Here is a 16,305-nt window from a genome sequence, read left to right on the forward strand (position 1 = left end):
GAAGAATGCCCTTGCTATTGATTAAACACTACCTACTCAGCAAAGCAAAGAATCACAGCTAGGCTTCCTTCACAGAATGTACTCCCATTTAATATTAAACTCCATTAACAAGGTTGAAAAATGTTGTATGAGAACTAAACAGGTTTTCTTGCTCAGATACAGCTAGCAAAGAAAAACATTGACCCTGCGCAAAGATCCTGTTGCTCACCTGGGTTATGGTTGTTAAGAAATGTGTATTACAGAACTGAGGGCTCCATTTACAGTTTAAATGTTGCCTGCATTTGCTTTTGTCCACTGTTTGTTCTTGTTACATTAGAAGCTAAAAATCGCCTCCTGCTCTGAGTGGCAGCAGCCTCACCTAAACTCCTCAACCTTCTGCCAGCAGTGGATGCTTTAAGGGTTTTAACACCAACTGTTACAGCTGGCTTTATGCTGTTCCCTGTAGCTTTAAAGGGATTCTGGAGCTTGCTTAAATGAGTCTGGGATCAGATCCTTTGATTCCAGCCTTACTGCTTTCTCCTTAGTGCCAGGCAGCAGCAGGAAAGCCATTACCTGCTGGGATCTCAGGAGTAGCCCCAGCAGCTTGTGCTTTCTGGCTCAAAGGAGAAGGGATGAGGAAGTGAGGGAACAACAGCTATCCAAGAGGGATTACCTCAGGAGGCTGTGTCGTATGCTCAGTTATCCCATAAAGGCACAAAAAAGAGTGTGAGATACAGAGAACAGTGTTAGTATATTTGCTGTTTAAATATAATCTAAGCTTAACACTGACACCTCAGTGCTTAGCTGCAAAGTTAGTACCGTGCACGTGCTCAGGAGAGGGTTTAACTGGCAGGCTTAATGTTAAGGACTGCAGTTTAGTTTGCACTGTGTTTCTTGATGGCTTCTCCGCCTCATGGATATAATAACTTCTCAGTCAATATGGAACTAGAAATATAAATTGATCATGGAAGCATAGGAAGAGTTCTTATACAGGAATGCTTAGAAGATTAAAACTGGCCAGGCAGGTCAGAATTCTGGACAGCTATTCCGCCCAGGATGTGATACAAGAAAATCATTGTATATTGCATAGGGTAGCAGGTTTTTAGAATAAAGAGATTTTAATGTAAGCAATGTTATTTTTAACATTAAAATGGAAATCCTTTAATGAGCATCTTCTGGAAACTGAACAAAATGAAATCACATTGAAACAGGAAGGAATGAGTCCAGTTCACTCTGTCAGTCCAACCTCCAGATGAAGTTAGTGGTGAAAGAAGTGATTTTTGTCTTGCTGCTCTACTAAACATGTGCTCTGCTTAATGAACCCCACCGCTGCATCCACAGACTCCACAAACCAGGGCAGCATCCAGCCAAACCCTGTATGTGAACCCATACAGGAAAAGAAATACAAACACACTATTATTCACTGCTTTCTTCTCTTGAAGTAGCAATGAGTAACTATGGAAGGATCAAAACATCCTTCTGATTCTTCAGTCCTCAAATATTGAAGAGGTTGGATTTGGCTGCTTTTAGGGTTGGAGCAGAAGAGGCTTTGTGCAAAAGGTACTTGGCAGTGAAGATGAACACAGAACACAGATCCCTATCCCTATCCATCTGACTGATGAGGAAAATCTTGCAATAAAAGAAAATCTGGTCTGTCCTTTTCTCTTAGGAGCAAGAGCCCTTTGACGTGCATGTGCACAAAACGATGTGTAAATTCAGAAGACTCATCAAACTCTCCACAAAGGAATCTGTGAGGATTAAAAAATCTTTTCTGTTACCTAGCAAACTGCAAGGGCTGTTCAACTTCATCACCTTGTCTCTAAGCAGAAACATCTTAATAAGGAAAATACTAGAGGTTCTCTTGTAGTGACTACATTTCATGCAGTCCTTGGGCAGAGGTGTGCTGGGAAAGGTAGCTGTTAAGTGCACAGTGATGAGTATTTTAAGCATCTGAGTGTAAGATGCCGATGGACCTGCATTTTGGCTGATGTACCAGGCATACAAACATTAGCAGGATGGCCAAATAGCTTATGCGTTACACCTATGGAATTAGAAGTGGCTTTCTAAGAGGGGGAAGAAAATGTAGTACTTTATTCTCGACATGGACAAAGCAACAAATGACATGTACTTAACAGTTTTTCACTAACTGAACCACAAATAGTTCAATATGTGCAGTCACAAGCCCAGGAAGAGTTGGTCTCTGTTGCTTTAGTTGTAATTGAAAACTACTGTAAAATGTGCTGTGGTGAATGCATACATGGAGATGGGAGGGGAAGAGAAGAGATTGGCTGCCAAGGCTGTATTTGTGTGGGCAAATGATGCTGATGAGGCCTCTGGTGCAGATATATACAGAGCTCTGAATTTTGAGCTGGGCCTTTAAGTGTCAGAGTCAGGTGAGGTAAAGAAAATGAGGGGGAAAAGATAATCCTTTAATTCATGGTGTTGCTTATCCGCTTTGTATAATGGTTCTTTGGGGCAGATTGAGCAATTCCTGGGGCAGAAAGCAGGGCTGGGATCTCTGTGCCTCTGGATAATGCCCTAGCCGCAGAGTTGGGCTTTTTCTTGCATATTCACTCTTTGAATCTCATTTTCTTTTTGCCTGGTGGCAGCCTGGTAACAGGAGGCTGGAGCACTCCTCTGGGAGACAAGATATGTTGGTCTCCCTGGTAAAGAGCCTGACCTCTACCATGTTATAAGCCAAGAGCGACAGTGCTATTAATAGGTGCCTCCTCCAGCCAGGTTTTCAAAGGCACACAGCTCCATTGCTGTGCTGCTGAGGTCTTACCAGCACATGGTAGGTGCATTGAGAGTATCTGAAATGGACTGAGCCCCTCAGGGGAGTTATGTTCAGAACAGCTTCAGGGAGTTCTGCAGGCTCCTCATGGAAGGAGGCAGGAGGTTCCTGCTTCCTGCTCCATCACCTGGGGGCACAGCCCCTTCCCACCCAGTAACTGAGCTGTAGGCACTTAAGGCTCTTTTGGTAATCTTTTAGCTAACATTTAGGCTCCTACCCTCAGCAATACGCCTGGGGCTGTGGTTTGGACTTAATGATTTAACCAGTCTTTTGGCACTTTGATCATCTGGAACTTCTCCATTTCGATTGGGATCAAAGGTAGCTGACTGGTAGTTCTGTGTTTGAGTGCACACAGGTGCTGGTAGGCCTTTCATTCCTACTAGATGTGGCTGGGAGAAAACTGAACACAGCACTCCATCAGGAATGAAACTCTTTCTATTAAAAGGAAGCATTATGATTTCCATTAAAATTCCATTTGAATTTAATGAATCTCTGCAAACCTGAGCTTCCTTGGAAGAGTGAATTCAAAATGATGTGTTCAGTATTCCCCACTTACCTGCCCCTTGACATACGGGCTTGGATCATTTTCTGATTCCCTTGAATGCAAGGGAAGAAAAATCCATTAAACACTTCTCAGATTTTAGTAGGGAACTGGCACACTCAGTCTTTGCTGGGAAGCATGCTAACAAATGGGAAGTGAACTCAAATTCAGGTCATATTTGTAAAGCCCAGTGTTCTTGCATATGAATATTCTCATTAATGCTTTGTAACCTAAATGGGCTTCATTTCTCATTAAACATTTTTGAGCTAATTTAACAACGCTTGCCTGAAGCCAGCATTAGCTTCAGTGTTTTAAAGGGTCTGCATTTGTCAGTGTCTCTAAACATTGCATTAAGCTGGGGAGGTGAGAGGAGCTTACAGAGCTTAAACCGCTATGCCAACAGCCCAGCCAAGTTATTACACCTTGGAAAAAGCTTGAGTTTCAGAGTAAGAACAAGGCTTATCTCTCCTAATAGAAGTTTTCCCCATGGTATTCCACATACCTCTGGTTATTTCTTTTATTTCAGGTGCAAATATGTGGGGCTCAGCCTTTAAAGTCACGTTTACAGGAGGTGTTTCTGTGATTGAAACCAGATTTATTCATGGAATCAGAATCAGCCAGGTTGGAAAAGCCCTTTAAGCTCATCCAGTCCAACCATTCCCCAGCACTGCCAAGGCCACCACTGACCCATGGCACTGAGGCCTCATCTCCACGGTGTGTGAACACTTGCAGGGACGGTGACTGCAGCCCTGCCCTGGGCAGCCTGTTCCAATGCCTGAGCACCCTCTGGGGCAGGAATTGTTCCTCAGCTCCATCTAAACCTGCCCTGGTGCAGCTTGAGGCCGGTTCCTCTTGTCCCATCCCTTGTTCCTTGGGAGCAGAGCCCAGCCCCTCCTGGCTCCATCCTCCTCTCAGGCAATTGCAGGGAGCGATCAAGTCCCCCCTGAGCCTTCTCTTCTCCAGACTGAACTCCCCAGGTCCCTCAGCCGTTCCCCATCACACTGTGCTCCAGGCCCTGCACCAGCTCCATTGCCCTTCTCTGGCCCCCCTCCAGCCCTTCAATGTCTCTCTTGCAGTGAGGGGCCCAGAGCTGAGCACAGGATTCAAGGTGCAGGCTCACCAGTGCCCAGTGCAGGGGAACAGTCACTGCCCTGGTCCTGCTGCCACACTGGTGCTGTTGGCCTTCTTGGCTGCCTGGGCACAAGGTGGCTCATATTCAGCTCCATCAATCAGCACCCCCAGCTCCTTTTCCATGGGCAGCCCTCCAGCCACTCTTCCCCAAACCTGTCATGTAGGACCCAGTCTTGCAAAGACTTAGGGGTGTGCTTTACTTCTGCGCTCTGTGTAGCTCCATCCAAGTCAGTGACAGCTCAAACTGACAAAACAGGAATCTTAAGAGCTCACTCAGAAGTATAAATTTGTAGAACTGGGCCTGAGATCTTTTTATGGTGCAGTAGAGAAAACGTTTGAAGTCAATGGCCACAAAAAGAAAACACAGGATTAAAAAGGAATAAATGAAAGTAGCCCAGCCCCAGCTGTAGAGGGAATTCCCCTCTAGTTCTCACCCTGTGTCCTGCCACACTTTCCATTTCAATCAAATCTCTTTTGTGGTGACAATCCTTGGGATAATTTGGAAACAACATAAGTGGAAACTTGGCTGTTTATCCTCAAAGCTGTTCAGGCTCATGTTGAGCATTGCTTTCACAGCTAATGATGAAGAACTTTTTATTGACTGAAAGGCTCACATTCTTTGTATACACATCCATGAATGGACACCCTCACTTGAGGTCTGGAACCTCAAGCAATGGCTGTTGTTGGGATGTGAGATGGAAGACTTCAGTATTGCTCTTTTAACATTTACTATGTTGGCTCTTTGACTGTCCAGCTCGACACAGTATGGTTAACCCTTGAATGCCCTGAAATGTAGAGAGCCATTGGCATTTCAGGCATCAAATATGTGCCCTGAAATGAAACACAAACAGCTCATGAGTTGATTTTATTTACCAGAAGCTTGCTATTACAAAAAAATTCCCTTTTTATCTACATTTCACCTGGTTCTGGATAAGACATAGCAAGAGCAATAGCTAAGGAGAGAGGAAGAAAAATCATGGCTAGCACACATCTTGCTGTATAGCCTTCCTTCAAGGAAGAAATGAAGGCATGTGTTGAAGGAAGCCCCTGCACAGAACTGCATTTAAACAGGTGCTTTAGTTGCACTTCAAGATTTAAATATGGTTAAAATTACATGCATGTGGAAGTAGGAGCAGTGTATTGAGGCTTCAAGGAATAAAAGCCCTTTAGAGTGATTCTTCACTGGTTATAAATGCTCCTCTTAGTGTTTTTCTGAAGTTCTTGGAATAAAAACTTGGTAATGTAAATGTCATTAAAGGAAAAGATGTGTTTTCCCAGGGAATGATTGTCAGCTCTCCTGTGATTGTTCTGTAGATTCCCACTTCAAGAAAACCAACAAAATGGTTATTGGATTGAAAAGTTATGCTTTGTAAGTAAATGTCACTTTTAAATACCTCAGCTATTATGTTTGTGTTTGCATTACTTTAGGGATTTAAATGGTACCATTTACGTATTTTATCCAATTCTCAAATGTTCACTTAGTGAGTTAAAATTAAGATCAGTTGTGTAAGTGGAACAGCTTGCTGGCTGTAGAGAAGCTGATTTAAGCTACTGGAAGTGGGACTAAAAGACAGACACACAAGGTTATGCTTGCTTTGTGAAAGCAGCATATAAGTTTTAGTTTGAAATCAAAATGGAGCCTATGGAAATATGGAACAGGCTGGCAGCATCTTTGCCAGGGCAGGGCTAAGGACAGATACTTAGGTCAGGTGTGTATGTGTGTGTCTTCAAATAATTCTTACTATGTATAGCATTCTCTCAATATTTATTTGTGTTTATGTGCCTTGTATCTCCCAGATGTTCTGAGATATTTAATCTGCACAGAGTTCTCTTCTCCATTCTCTTCTCTCCATCTAATGTGCACAACCTTTTCTTCTGACAACATGGAGTGCCTTTCCTTGAGGTCTAGGAAGCCTAGGAGTGGTTGGCAAAGCCTGGCCTAAAGCATTCACGAGTTCCTCTCTGACAGCCTGCCTAGAAATCTCTGTTCTTTCACCTTTGAAGTTCTGGTAGGAATTGACTGTAGATCCCGTAAGTTGATGTTTCATCTTTAGATACTCTCTTAGCCTGCATTTTTTGATACTAAGCATCTTCCGTCGGTCTAATCTTCCTGTCTGTAATTTTTGTGGCTTAAAAGGGGCACCAGTGTTACCCATCCCTCTCAAATAACCTGGAGGGATGTGACCAATGATCATCCTCAATGCTACTTGCCTTAACATCCTTTTCTCCTTAAAAACAATTTTATTGCTTTCCTTCATTTATCCATCTTTAGGTCATTGACTGCCTTTCCTGCACATCCATGGTGAATGTATAATCTGCTTGTGACTGTTAAATTCTGCTAGGAGGGTGTCCCTTTGAGTTGTGGTAGTCTGCCATGAGGAGCCATGATTACTTTTATGTACTAATAGTCCCTGAAATAGGGGGGTTGAGCTTCTCTGTGGATTTTCTGTGATTAGAGATAGGAATAGTCTTAACTGCTGCGTGGAAGCTTAAAATGAGATATTTATGTAACGCTCTTCTGCATGTGGTGCAGCAGATCCGTGTGCTCTACAGCAAGTTCTCTGTTTGTGTAAACCCTGAGTTTGTAATCAGAGTACAGAGGGATTGTAGGATAGCTTGCAGGTAGATGGTAGTGTCAAGAAGAAGGAAAAATGTTGGGAAGCATGCAGACATCAAATCATAGTAGTGATTGCCCCTCCATCTGTCTCGCTGCCTCCCTCCTTCCCTCCTCACAGGTTCTGGTAGTGAAGTGGAGGGCGGAACAACTCTAAAAGGCTCCTTTTCTTCCCCATCCCACCAGGGGGGACTGAGCGAGGGGCTGTGGAGGGCTTAGATGCTGGCAGGCTTAAAGCACAACAAATTGTTACCAAGTGGGTGTTGGGTCGTAAATCATAAGACAGAAGTAATGCGTTTCTTCTGTCATCTGGCTTAATAATAGTATTCACTGGTTTATTCTCCCTCACACTTCAGTGTAAGTGCAGCCTTCTGTAATCAAACGGGTACTCTTCTGTGGAAGCATCCAGGAAAAGGACCAATAAATCAGATTCTGATGGTCAGGTGGAAAAAGCAAAATGCATTTCTGTAACAAGAAGAACTCTTGTGGTGGTTCTTTTGCAGGCCAGTTTGGATTCTGTCAGAGCACAAAGTGCCAGGCATGGAGCCAGGTTCTGTCCCTGGCTGCGCGCTGAGCTGCCTGTTACTTATCCACAGGACTGCCAATGCAAGAGTGTGTGCACATGTGCACCACGTGGATATGGTGGAGGTAGTAAGTGGATCACAACGTGGATAGTGAGGCAGGAAATAGGTTTGTTCCTGATGTGTTCTGTAACGTGGTAATGGGTTTTTCCCACTTTTTTCCTGCACAAACCCCACAGGCACATGCAGAACTGCTCTTCACGCTGTCTGAGAGAAATCACTCAACATCCATTAGGTCTTTATAGCTATTAAAATAGTGGGAATGCACTAACAAGGGAGGGCAGACCATGCGGTCTGAGGGCAGTTAGTGCCCTTGTGTCAAGAAAGCACAATTATGTCAGTTTGTCTTTATATATGTATGTATATATGTATGTATGTATATATGTCTTTATATATGTGATGAGAAAAGAATAGACCTGAGGAGAACATAGGAAGGGGAGGGAGAAGAAAAGCACAACATAAATGAAAACTAATTTCTATTTATTTTCATATGCTTAGTAAAAAGCACACTGATACTGAAAATGGCTATAAACGTAATCAGATGTTCCCTGTAGCAGGCTGAAGTGGTGTATTGATGTTAGGCTTATAGAGAAATGGGAGAATTTGACAGCTTTTTTTTTTTAATGACTGTTCTGTTTAGCTTTTAATCACTCTCATCACTTTGTTTTCCCCGTCACTGCATTTTCTTACTTCCTAACATGAGGAATAAAGCACTCAGATAATTTTCCCTTTAAATTTTTAAGCTGGTATTTATCTCTGAATGTAAAACCTGATAACCAGAAATAGAAATCTCATTGCAAAAAGATTTCCTTTCATTATCTTAGCAAGTAGAAAGTGTCTCAAATACGAGTACTGTGCGTGATGCCAAAGGAATGACAGCTCAGGAGGACCATCACCACCAGTTCACATATATTTCATCTCCTTACTGGTACCCAGGCGCTGGGTGGTGACTCTGTTGCTTGATGATTTCCAAGTGATAATAGAAACATGTGACTGGCTGGTGAGTGGCCATGCCTTACTTGGAAAATGCTAGGAGCAGATGTAGCTCTCCAGGCAGGAAGAAGTGACCCCAAAACCAGTGTCAGCTTTCAGAATGACATTGCTTCTGGTAATCTTACTGAACGAGCACTGCTGTCTGGACACTTATAAGCATCAGTTAGAGACTAAGGTTCTGACTCCTGGGTTCAGTTTAAATACAGAATATAATTGCGTGCGGGGTGCTTCATATAGGATTGGGGGGGGGGTGTTGGTACCTGAGCTCTGAAGGTCATTAGGCAGGCATAGAATCCCAGACTGGTTTGGGTTAAAAGGGACCTTAAAGATCATCCAGTTCCATCCCCCTGCCACGGGCAGGGACACCTTCCATAGAGCAGCTTGCTCCAAGCCCCTGTATCCAACCTGGCCTTGAACACTGCCAGGGATGAGGCAGCCACAGCTTCTCTGGGCACCCTGTGCCAGCGCCTCAGCACCCTCACATGAAGATTACATGCAATTTCTGTGTATAAAAGTTAAGTAACAGCTACTGCAGTTGAAAGACCTGAACATTTGTCTTTTGCAATTGAGAATAGTTTATGCTTAGATATTTGCCTAATGTAGAGTTCCTGTGACCACAAAATTGGCTTTCACCAAATGGTACATGCACATACTTCATATAGTGGTCTACAGCTTTGAAGAAACTAGGGCAGGTAAACAGAGAATGTCAGGTAATTGTTCAAATTCTCTCTTTGTGCCACAAAATAACAAATCTGTTCTGTAGTTGTTGTTCTTCTGAGATTTATGTGAAATCCCCAAATAATGCTGCTTATCTGTTGTTTCACCTACAGGTACATTTATATTCCAATGGGAGGATCTCAATCCAGTCTGCTGGGAACACTCTTCTCCACAGCCCTCACTTTTGCTTTTGTAAGCTATTGGCACGGAGGGCAGAGCTACCTGTGGTACTGGGGAGCGCTGAACTGGCTTGGAGTAATTGTGGAAAGTGGCATCAGGAAGATACTTTCTATTTCAGCTGTTCAAGATTTAATTGTAAGTTGAATCTTTCTTCATTTCATAGAATCATAGACTAGCTAGGGTTGGAAAGGACCTTAAGATCATCTCCTTTCAACTCCCTGCCATGTTCTTGTTTCCGTGCTCATGTGAAGTTCCCGGTTGCTAGTTTGGTTCCATCTAGATTAGAAGTCGTGGGTAACAGCTAAGAGTTAACATTCCCTTGCCCACCCTCAGTGTTTAAGGTAAGCCATGTAACTAGAAATCTGCAAAGTATCAGCAAATAAAATGCTGGAATATGGTCTTAAAAGCTTCCTCTGCAGTCCCAGAGTAAGAAGCTGCTTGTCACATTGCCTGAACAGAAGCCAGTTTTAACATTTGTATTCGGATTTCACTCAGGATGCCCTTAAAATAGTCATCTTCACTAAAATTAGGGGTATGTATTTCTAACCATGTGTTTCCTGGACAAATGTGTATGGAGCAGCTGCTTGCATCTGGGAACAAGCTTACACTGGAAAATCTTATGCCACTCAAGAGACAAGTAATGAAAATATTATTTTGCTTTGAAGACCTCTGATATTTTCACTTTATTTATAATTTTGACCTTCATGATGTCATTTCCAAAGGACAAAACTGTCTTTGAAGTGCAGTCATGTGCAAAACACAGTGTTTTAATCTTGAGGGTCGTTTTAGTCTGCAGGTTTGATCACTGTTAAATCCCAAATCTTCTAATGACTTTGTAAGAATAAGTAATTCCTGTGTCTTGCTTCCTTAGTAGCGATAAGTGCGCTTAATTTGTTTTCCTGTATAATGTGATGGTGGTGGTGACTCACTCTGCGGCCTGATGAAGTCCTGATGGTCAAGTAATTCTGCTTATTGTCCATCCCACCCATCTCAGTTTTCACTGTTGTGGCATCCCATGTGTGGCAATTGGTACAGCTAAGTCATTTAGTAGCTAATAACAGCCAGTGCTACCTTATGTCATCCAACTGGCTATCACTAAGAATTCAGTGACAGTCTGGAAGCAGCTTTTTTTCTTCCTAGAGAATGAGTTTATCAGATCCATTAATCCTCCCTCTAGGGTGAAACTGAGCTTCAGCTGCATACATTTGCCTCTGGTCTGGAAGACAACATAGTTTTTCAGGCCTGCAGCTGTGAGGAAATACGAGTGTTGAGGCTTTTTGTATTTGATGTCACTGTATCAGAAGTTTTAAAAGAACTCTTGATTAAGTGCTTAAATTCCATAGAAATGAGAAGGATGTTGCATTATGAGGGGGAGGTTAGATGCTTTGGATTAATTTCTAAAACATAGTTGTAATTATATGCTGGCAGTAGGGCTCTTTTTTGTGTAAATGAATTCCCTAATAATAAACCAAATGCCTTTTACCCCTTCCCTTTGTTTTCATCCAATGTTAAAGGCCTATCCAATGTCTTCTATGTCTTCTTTTTTCCTATTTCTCTTTGGAAACATGGCTGTAGGCCTTTCTTAGACACGTTCACATCTTTCTTTGAACTATTTCTGACACCAGTATTTGTAATGTGCATAGTTTGGCATCTGCATTAAGCATTAGGCAGATCTTTCTGCATTCAGTTATGGTTGAGTCATGCTTTGCCTTGTGCCTTGAAGGTTTCTCTCCAACAACACGAGCTTCAGTCTTTGCAAACTACCCCTCATGCTCTCTCCTCACTCTTAAAACAAATACCCGTTTACTTCTTGAACACCAAGACTAGGGAGCAGACAAGCAATTGGACTTTGACCCTTCCCTATCAAGAGGTGATGTGACATTCTCATTTTATCTCTTGGCCAGGTGAAATCCTTTGCATTCTTGTGCTTCACTCCCTTGCTCTGTTTGCTCTTGCAGGCTATTTTTAAAAAGGAATGTTCATTTTTGTCCTCAGAATAGCAGATGAGTTCCTGAAAAACACACAAAGCCCAGGTTTCTGCTTCTTTTAACCCATTCTATTCCCCAAACCTCCTCTTATATTAGTGTTCAAGTTAAGTTCCATAATTCAGTTGAGCAGCAGATATTTAATCAGTAAAATCTATTTAAGAAAAGCTCAAAGAGTAAGTTGAGTTTTAATCTTGCTGGGTTTAAAATGGAATTGATCCCAAAGGATAACAATAATTGTATCAAAACTGCTTCCCCTTTTTTCCCCACTATAAGGGGTTAATTCTCTTGCAACAGGAAGATACAGAAATCTAAATAAAGCACATTTGAGTCTAGTCCTTCGCTGAATCCTTGTGCTGACTAAGAATATATATAAAAAGAGTTGGACCCTATATTTATGCAGATTTTATGGTAGTTTAAATCTCAGTACTTGAAACCCAGCTCAGCATGGGTAGGTAACACTCCTGTAGCAGTCTGACAGGTTTTAAGTGTCATCTCAGGCATATTGAGCTAGAATGAATAATGCAGCCTGAGCATATAAACTAATATTTACTGAAAACACTAAATGTCCTGACCCAAAAGGTTGGAGCTGAAACTTCACTTGTACTGGCTGCAAACCAGGGCTGGCTTCCTGATTTCAGCTCTGAAAGAGCTGATGCTCCTTCTTGTGTACTTTTCAGCTTAGGCTGCTGTGAGCTTCTGTGTTTCAGTGAGTTATGTATCTTCTTTCCCCTAAAGATTACTTGTTAGCTATCAGTAAATTAGAGATGAATTACCGTCTTTTCATTAAAACATTGTCTATAAAGCAACAATAAATGCTGAGCATCATAAGCCAAGGCATGTCTGGGAACTTTATATTAAACTGGAGAAGTTTAGTTTGGTTTTATCAGTTCTTTTGTTTTACTTTTTCAGAAGCTATTTAGACCCGTATTGAGCAAAGAAGTGCTTTGTTTCACTGCTTCTGTATTTCTCACAGATGAACAGTAGTAACTGGTTCAAAATCAGTGTCAGAATTTGGATTGAGTTTTAATAAATAGCATGCCAGATTTCAAAAAGAAAATGCTAAGGGCCATCATCCAGTGATTTAAATTCCTCCTCCTTTTTCCTTAAGGAAAGCAAGATACAGATCTATACAAGAAATTAGGTCTCAGTATAAAAATAGATCTAGAATGATTTAAACCTTAGAAGAAGTGACAACATCATTATATCAATGGATTTGTAAAACAGAAATCTTTAGGAATCAGTCTAAAGAAGATGGAGCAAAGGAGTTGAAGTTGGCAGATTGTTAAGATCAGTGTTTGAATTGAAACACCAACATGAATCTTCTTAGTTCTTTTGGAAAGTGAAAACACACCATTCAGTCTAGTAAGAATTTTTTAAGTTAAGACATAAAGATCTCTCTTCTAAGAATAATGGTATGAGGAATTTCTAGTTTCAGAGTCTTATTTCTAGCTTTATTTAGTAAGAAACTAAATACACCAGAAACTATTTCATTTGAGAAACCAACTAATTTTAAGCATGGCTTATTTTCAAGTCTTTTGAACTATCCTTGTAAGTGGTTTGGGTTTTTAAAGTATAAAATGCTTTGATTTCTCCGTTTCCATGCCTGGCTGTAGCGAGGTGCACTAATAAAGTCCATTTCAGTGCACTCCAGTTGCCTTCCCACCCCCTTTTGCAAAATGGGAAATAATTTGTATGATGCCCATGGTTTTGGCTACTGTTAGATTGCTTTTTTTTCCCCCCTCCAGAATTATGAATCCATACATTTGTCTCTGTAGTTAAATACCACTGTTGCTTTGAGTACCAGAGATGTGTTCAGTGACCACAGGCATCCTTAGCTTTGCAGAGAAGAGAATTGTAGATGGCTTTAAAAAAGTTGGGTGTGATGAGAGGGTTTTGTCTGGCTTTTCCTTGGTTTAATTTTATTTGCCCTGTTTCCTCTGCTAGGTGCATTAAAATGCCTACAGTTAATTCCTAGTAAGTTATGCATTATGCAGTGATCCTGCAACCAGCTGGTGTGGAGCGTGGAAAAGTACTGACTGGAGAGCCTGACCTCTGGGTTGTGATCCTACAGGGAATTAAGCTGGTCTAACAGCTCACTGTTCCTGCAGGGAAAGAGGTTCCATTTCTCTTTCCTCCCTCCTTTGCAGTCTCACTACTTTCTCCTCTGCAAACTTCCCAGCTGGAATCTTCATGGAGCTGACCTAGCTCTTTACCCCAGCAGAAAGCTTTATGTCTTCTGGTTATTTTATTCCTAGGCGATGTGCCTCACGGAGAGGAATCTGAACAGCACCCAAAGCAATACAATATATGAGACAAAAGCTGAGGGAAGAAGGTGGAAGAAGAGGAGCTCAACTACCTGTAACCTCTGCCTTGCTAACGTGCTTAAGCAGTACAGGGTAGTAGCTTGAGCCTCCATATTTAAAGTCAGTGGGACAAAGAAATCAATTGGGTTCTGCTTCAGTAATTACTCAGCCCTATGCTGGGGCCCAAATTCAGCCTAGCCAGGATAAAGGTTATTTGAATTTCACATTGACCGAATGTGTAACCATCTCCTTTACTGACAGAATTTCTTTTAGCAAGTAGAACTCGCTCTAAACTGTAAAGGTTCCTTCTGCAGCTGACTGAGGCAAGAACTGGCTAAATATTAGGAACTTGTTCGAGGGAAGTATGTTTGTTGACCACCTTGCAAGAAGAGATCTTTAATAAGATCTCTGTAATAACAACAGACCCTTCTAAGCTGTTCTTCAGTACATACTAGGCTTTGGTCTTTATTTTGCTTCATTTGATAAAAAGAGTATTTGTATTACTGGTCTACTTCTGTTAAGCCTGTCTGGCCTGTTTTACTAATAGTTTTATGTAATTCATACATGTTTTTAGTGCAACATGGTGATAATATTTAGTGGCAAGCATTGCCAGTGATATTCATAACATTTTATGTGCTTGCTGTAGACTTCTGTCGGGTTTGTCATTTCACTCTCTGAGAATCTGTAAGAATGGAAAGGGAGGTGGTTGAACAAAGTCTCCTCATCAGACTCATTTTCTAGTGCAGAATTGGCTTTTGAGGTAGAAGTATCACCCATAATGTCAAACCCAGACCAGGGGATGAGGTTTGTCCCCCACTCCAACCTTGAGTTCAGCCATATCATTGCTCTAACCAGAAATCCCTACTATCCAAAGTAGATATCCTCTGTCTCAAAACCAATGGAAAGTGCTTTCCCTGGATGTGAACATTAGCCAGAGCAGGTTTGTGACAACTGTCTTTGTGTATGGTACCTGGAAGCAGCAAGCTGAATTATCAAGGTGCTATTTTGTACTGAGCTGTTGAATGACCATAAAGGTGAATATGGGCTGGCTGATGCATCCAGGGTTTTTTCCCCTAGATGCTAAAATTCATTTTAGCTTTGCCAGCAATAATTCTGGCTCAGGCAATAGATGTCAGCATTGAATGGAAATACAAGTTAAAAGTACTGAGGAGTGGTTGCACTCTTGTCTTTCTGCTGTGCCTTATGCTACAGGACCTTGCCACAGGGAAAGCAAGTCTGTGTTTGCTGAGAGTCTCCATAGGGCTTATTCCTGTGTAGTATTTATTTGTTCACAGTTTCCCAGTGGCAGTGTGGGAGGAGCACGGGGGCAGAATCACCATGCGGCACCGATGATTGGTGAAGTTAGGTCCTTTCCCAATTTGGTTGCAATTTAAAAGGTAAAACCATTAAAATGTGGATGAGGGAATTGAGAGAACCAGAGTGGGAACAAAAATAAGGATGTCGAGGACCTGAACACAGAGGAAAGTGTGTGGCACTCTCAACCTGTCCTCCTTGGTGGGAGCTGAGACATGTATAGGAGTACGTACATTGCCATCGCTTGGTTAAATTCCCTGCTTTAAACAGAAGCCACAAAGGAGGATGGTGCATTTCCATGCTGTTCATTTTGTACTTTTCACAAGCTGTCACTTCTTGAAACAAAAATATGTTTGGGCAAGTTCTTTGAGGGTGAGGAGTGAAGTGTAGGAGCAAGTACAGAAATTTCCTTCAGTGTATGTCAAACTTTCATGCATGCATCTCCAAGTGTAGTGCATACATACAAGCTGGTAGGAGGCTGTCTTCAAACAGAAGGGGGGGTTGGCTCTTTGCTGAGAGATGCTATAAGTGTAGATCTTCTGGAAAATCTAAAAATGAACTGGTGCTAGTGCAAGACAGCATTTTGTTGAGTGAATGTTTAGTAAGACATCAATACAGAAGATGAGTAGCTTCTCAAATACTATATATAGCATTTATTCCTAAATTCAGAAACAAGTTCTATTTGTGAGACTAGATCTTAACTGACAGCTGCTTGATTTTAAATACATGGTCTTCTTTTTATGAGAGCAATGTAGGGAATTACAGGTCATTTGCATCATCCTGGCCCTTGGAAAAATGTTGTCAGTTCCCACCTTCCTGCGTAAACCTTCCAGGAGCTAATTTTTACCTTTGCTTTGGAAAGGAAAGTCTGTACCTTGGAAAGAAACAGGAGATGACCTCCGGTCAGTCTGGAGAGAAGGGAGGGGAAAACTGCAAGCAAAATAAAATGCCAGAACAATAAAGCAAAGGGGACTGGCTCTGGCTTAGAGCTAGAGGAAGAAGGAGCAAACAGGAACGATTGCCATGAGTACTGAAGGGTACAGGATATGTTGATGGGAAATCATATTTATTCTTCCGTTCGGTGTGGCAGTTGTTGAGGGATAAGATCTGGTAGCACATCTTGTTCACTTTTCTGCTTGCAGCCTGTTCCTTATCTTGTTACTGATATAG

General features: G+C 41.9%; 1 protein-coding gene across 1 annotated transcript in view; it reads left to right on the top strand.

Annotated features, from left to right (window-relative positions):
• Nucleotides 1–16,305, top strand: part of HHAT (hedgehog acyltransferase) — a gene marked incomplete at both ends in the record, with an annotated part of 141,422 nt that overhangs the window by 56,582 nt on the left and 68,535 nt on the right. Inside the window, one exon of the mRNA XM_080614991.1 lies at nt 9,464–9,665. Coding sequence (XP_080471117.1) covers nt 9,464–9,665 — 202 coding nt within the window. The remainder of the gene's footprint in view (nt 1–9,463; nt 9,666–16,305) is intronic.

Source organism: Psittacula echo (assembly GCF_963264785.1).
Source record: "Psittacula echo genome assembly, chromosome: 4".
Taxonomy (NCBI): Eukaryota; Metazoa; Chordata; class Aves; order Psittaciformes; family Psittacidae; genus Psittacula; species Psittacula echo.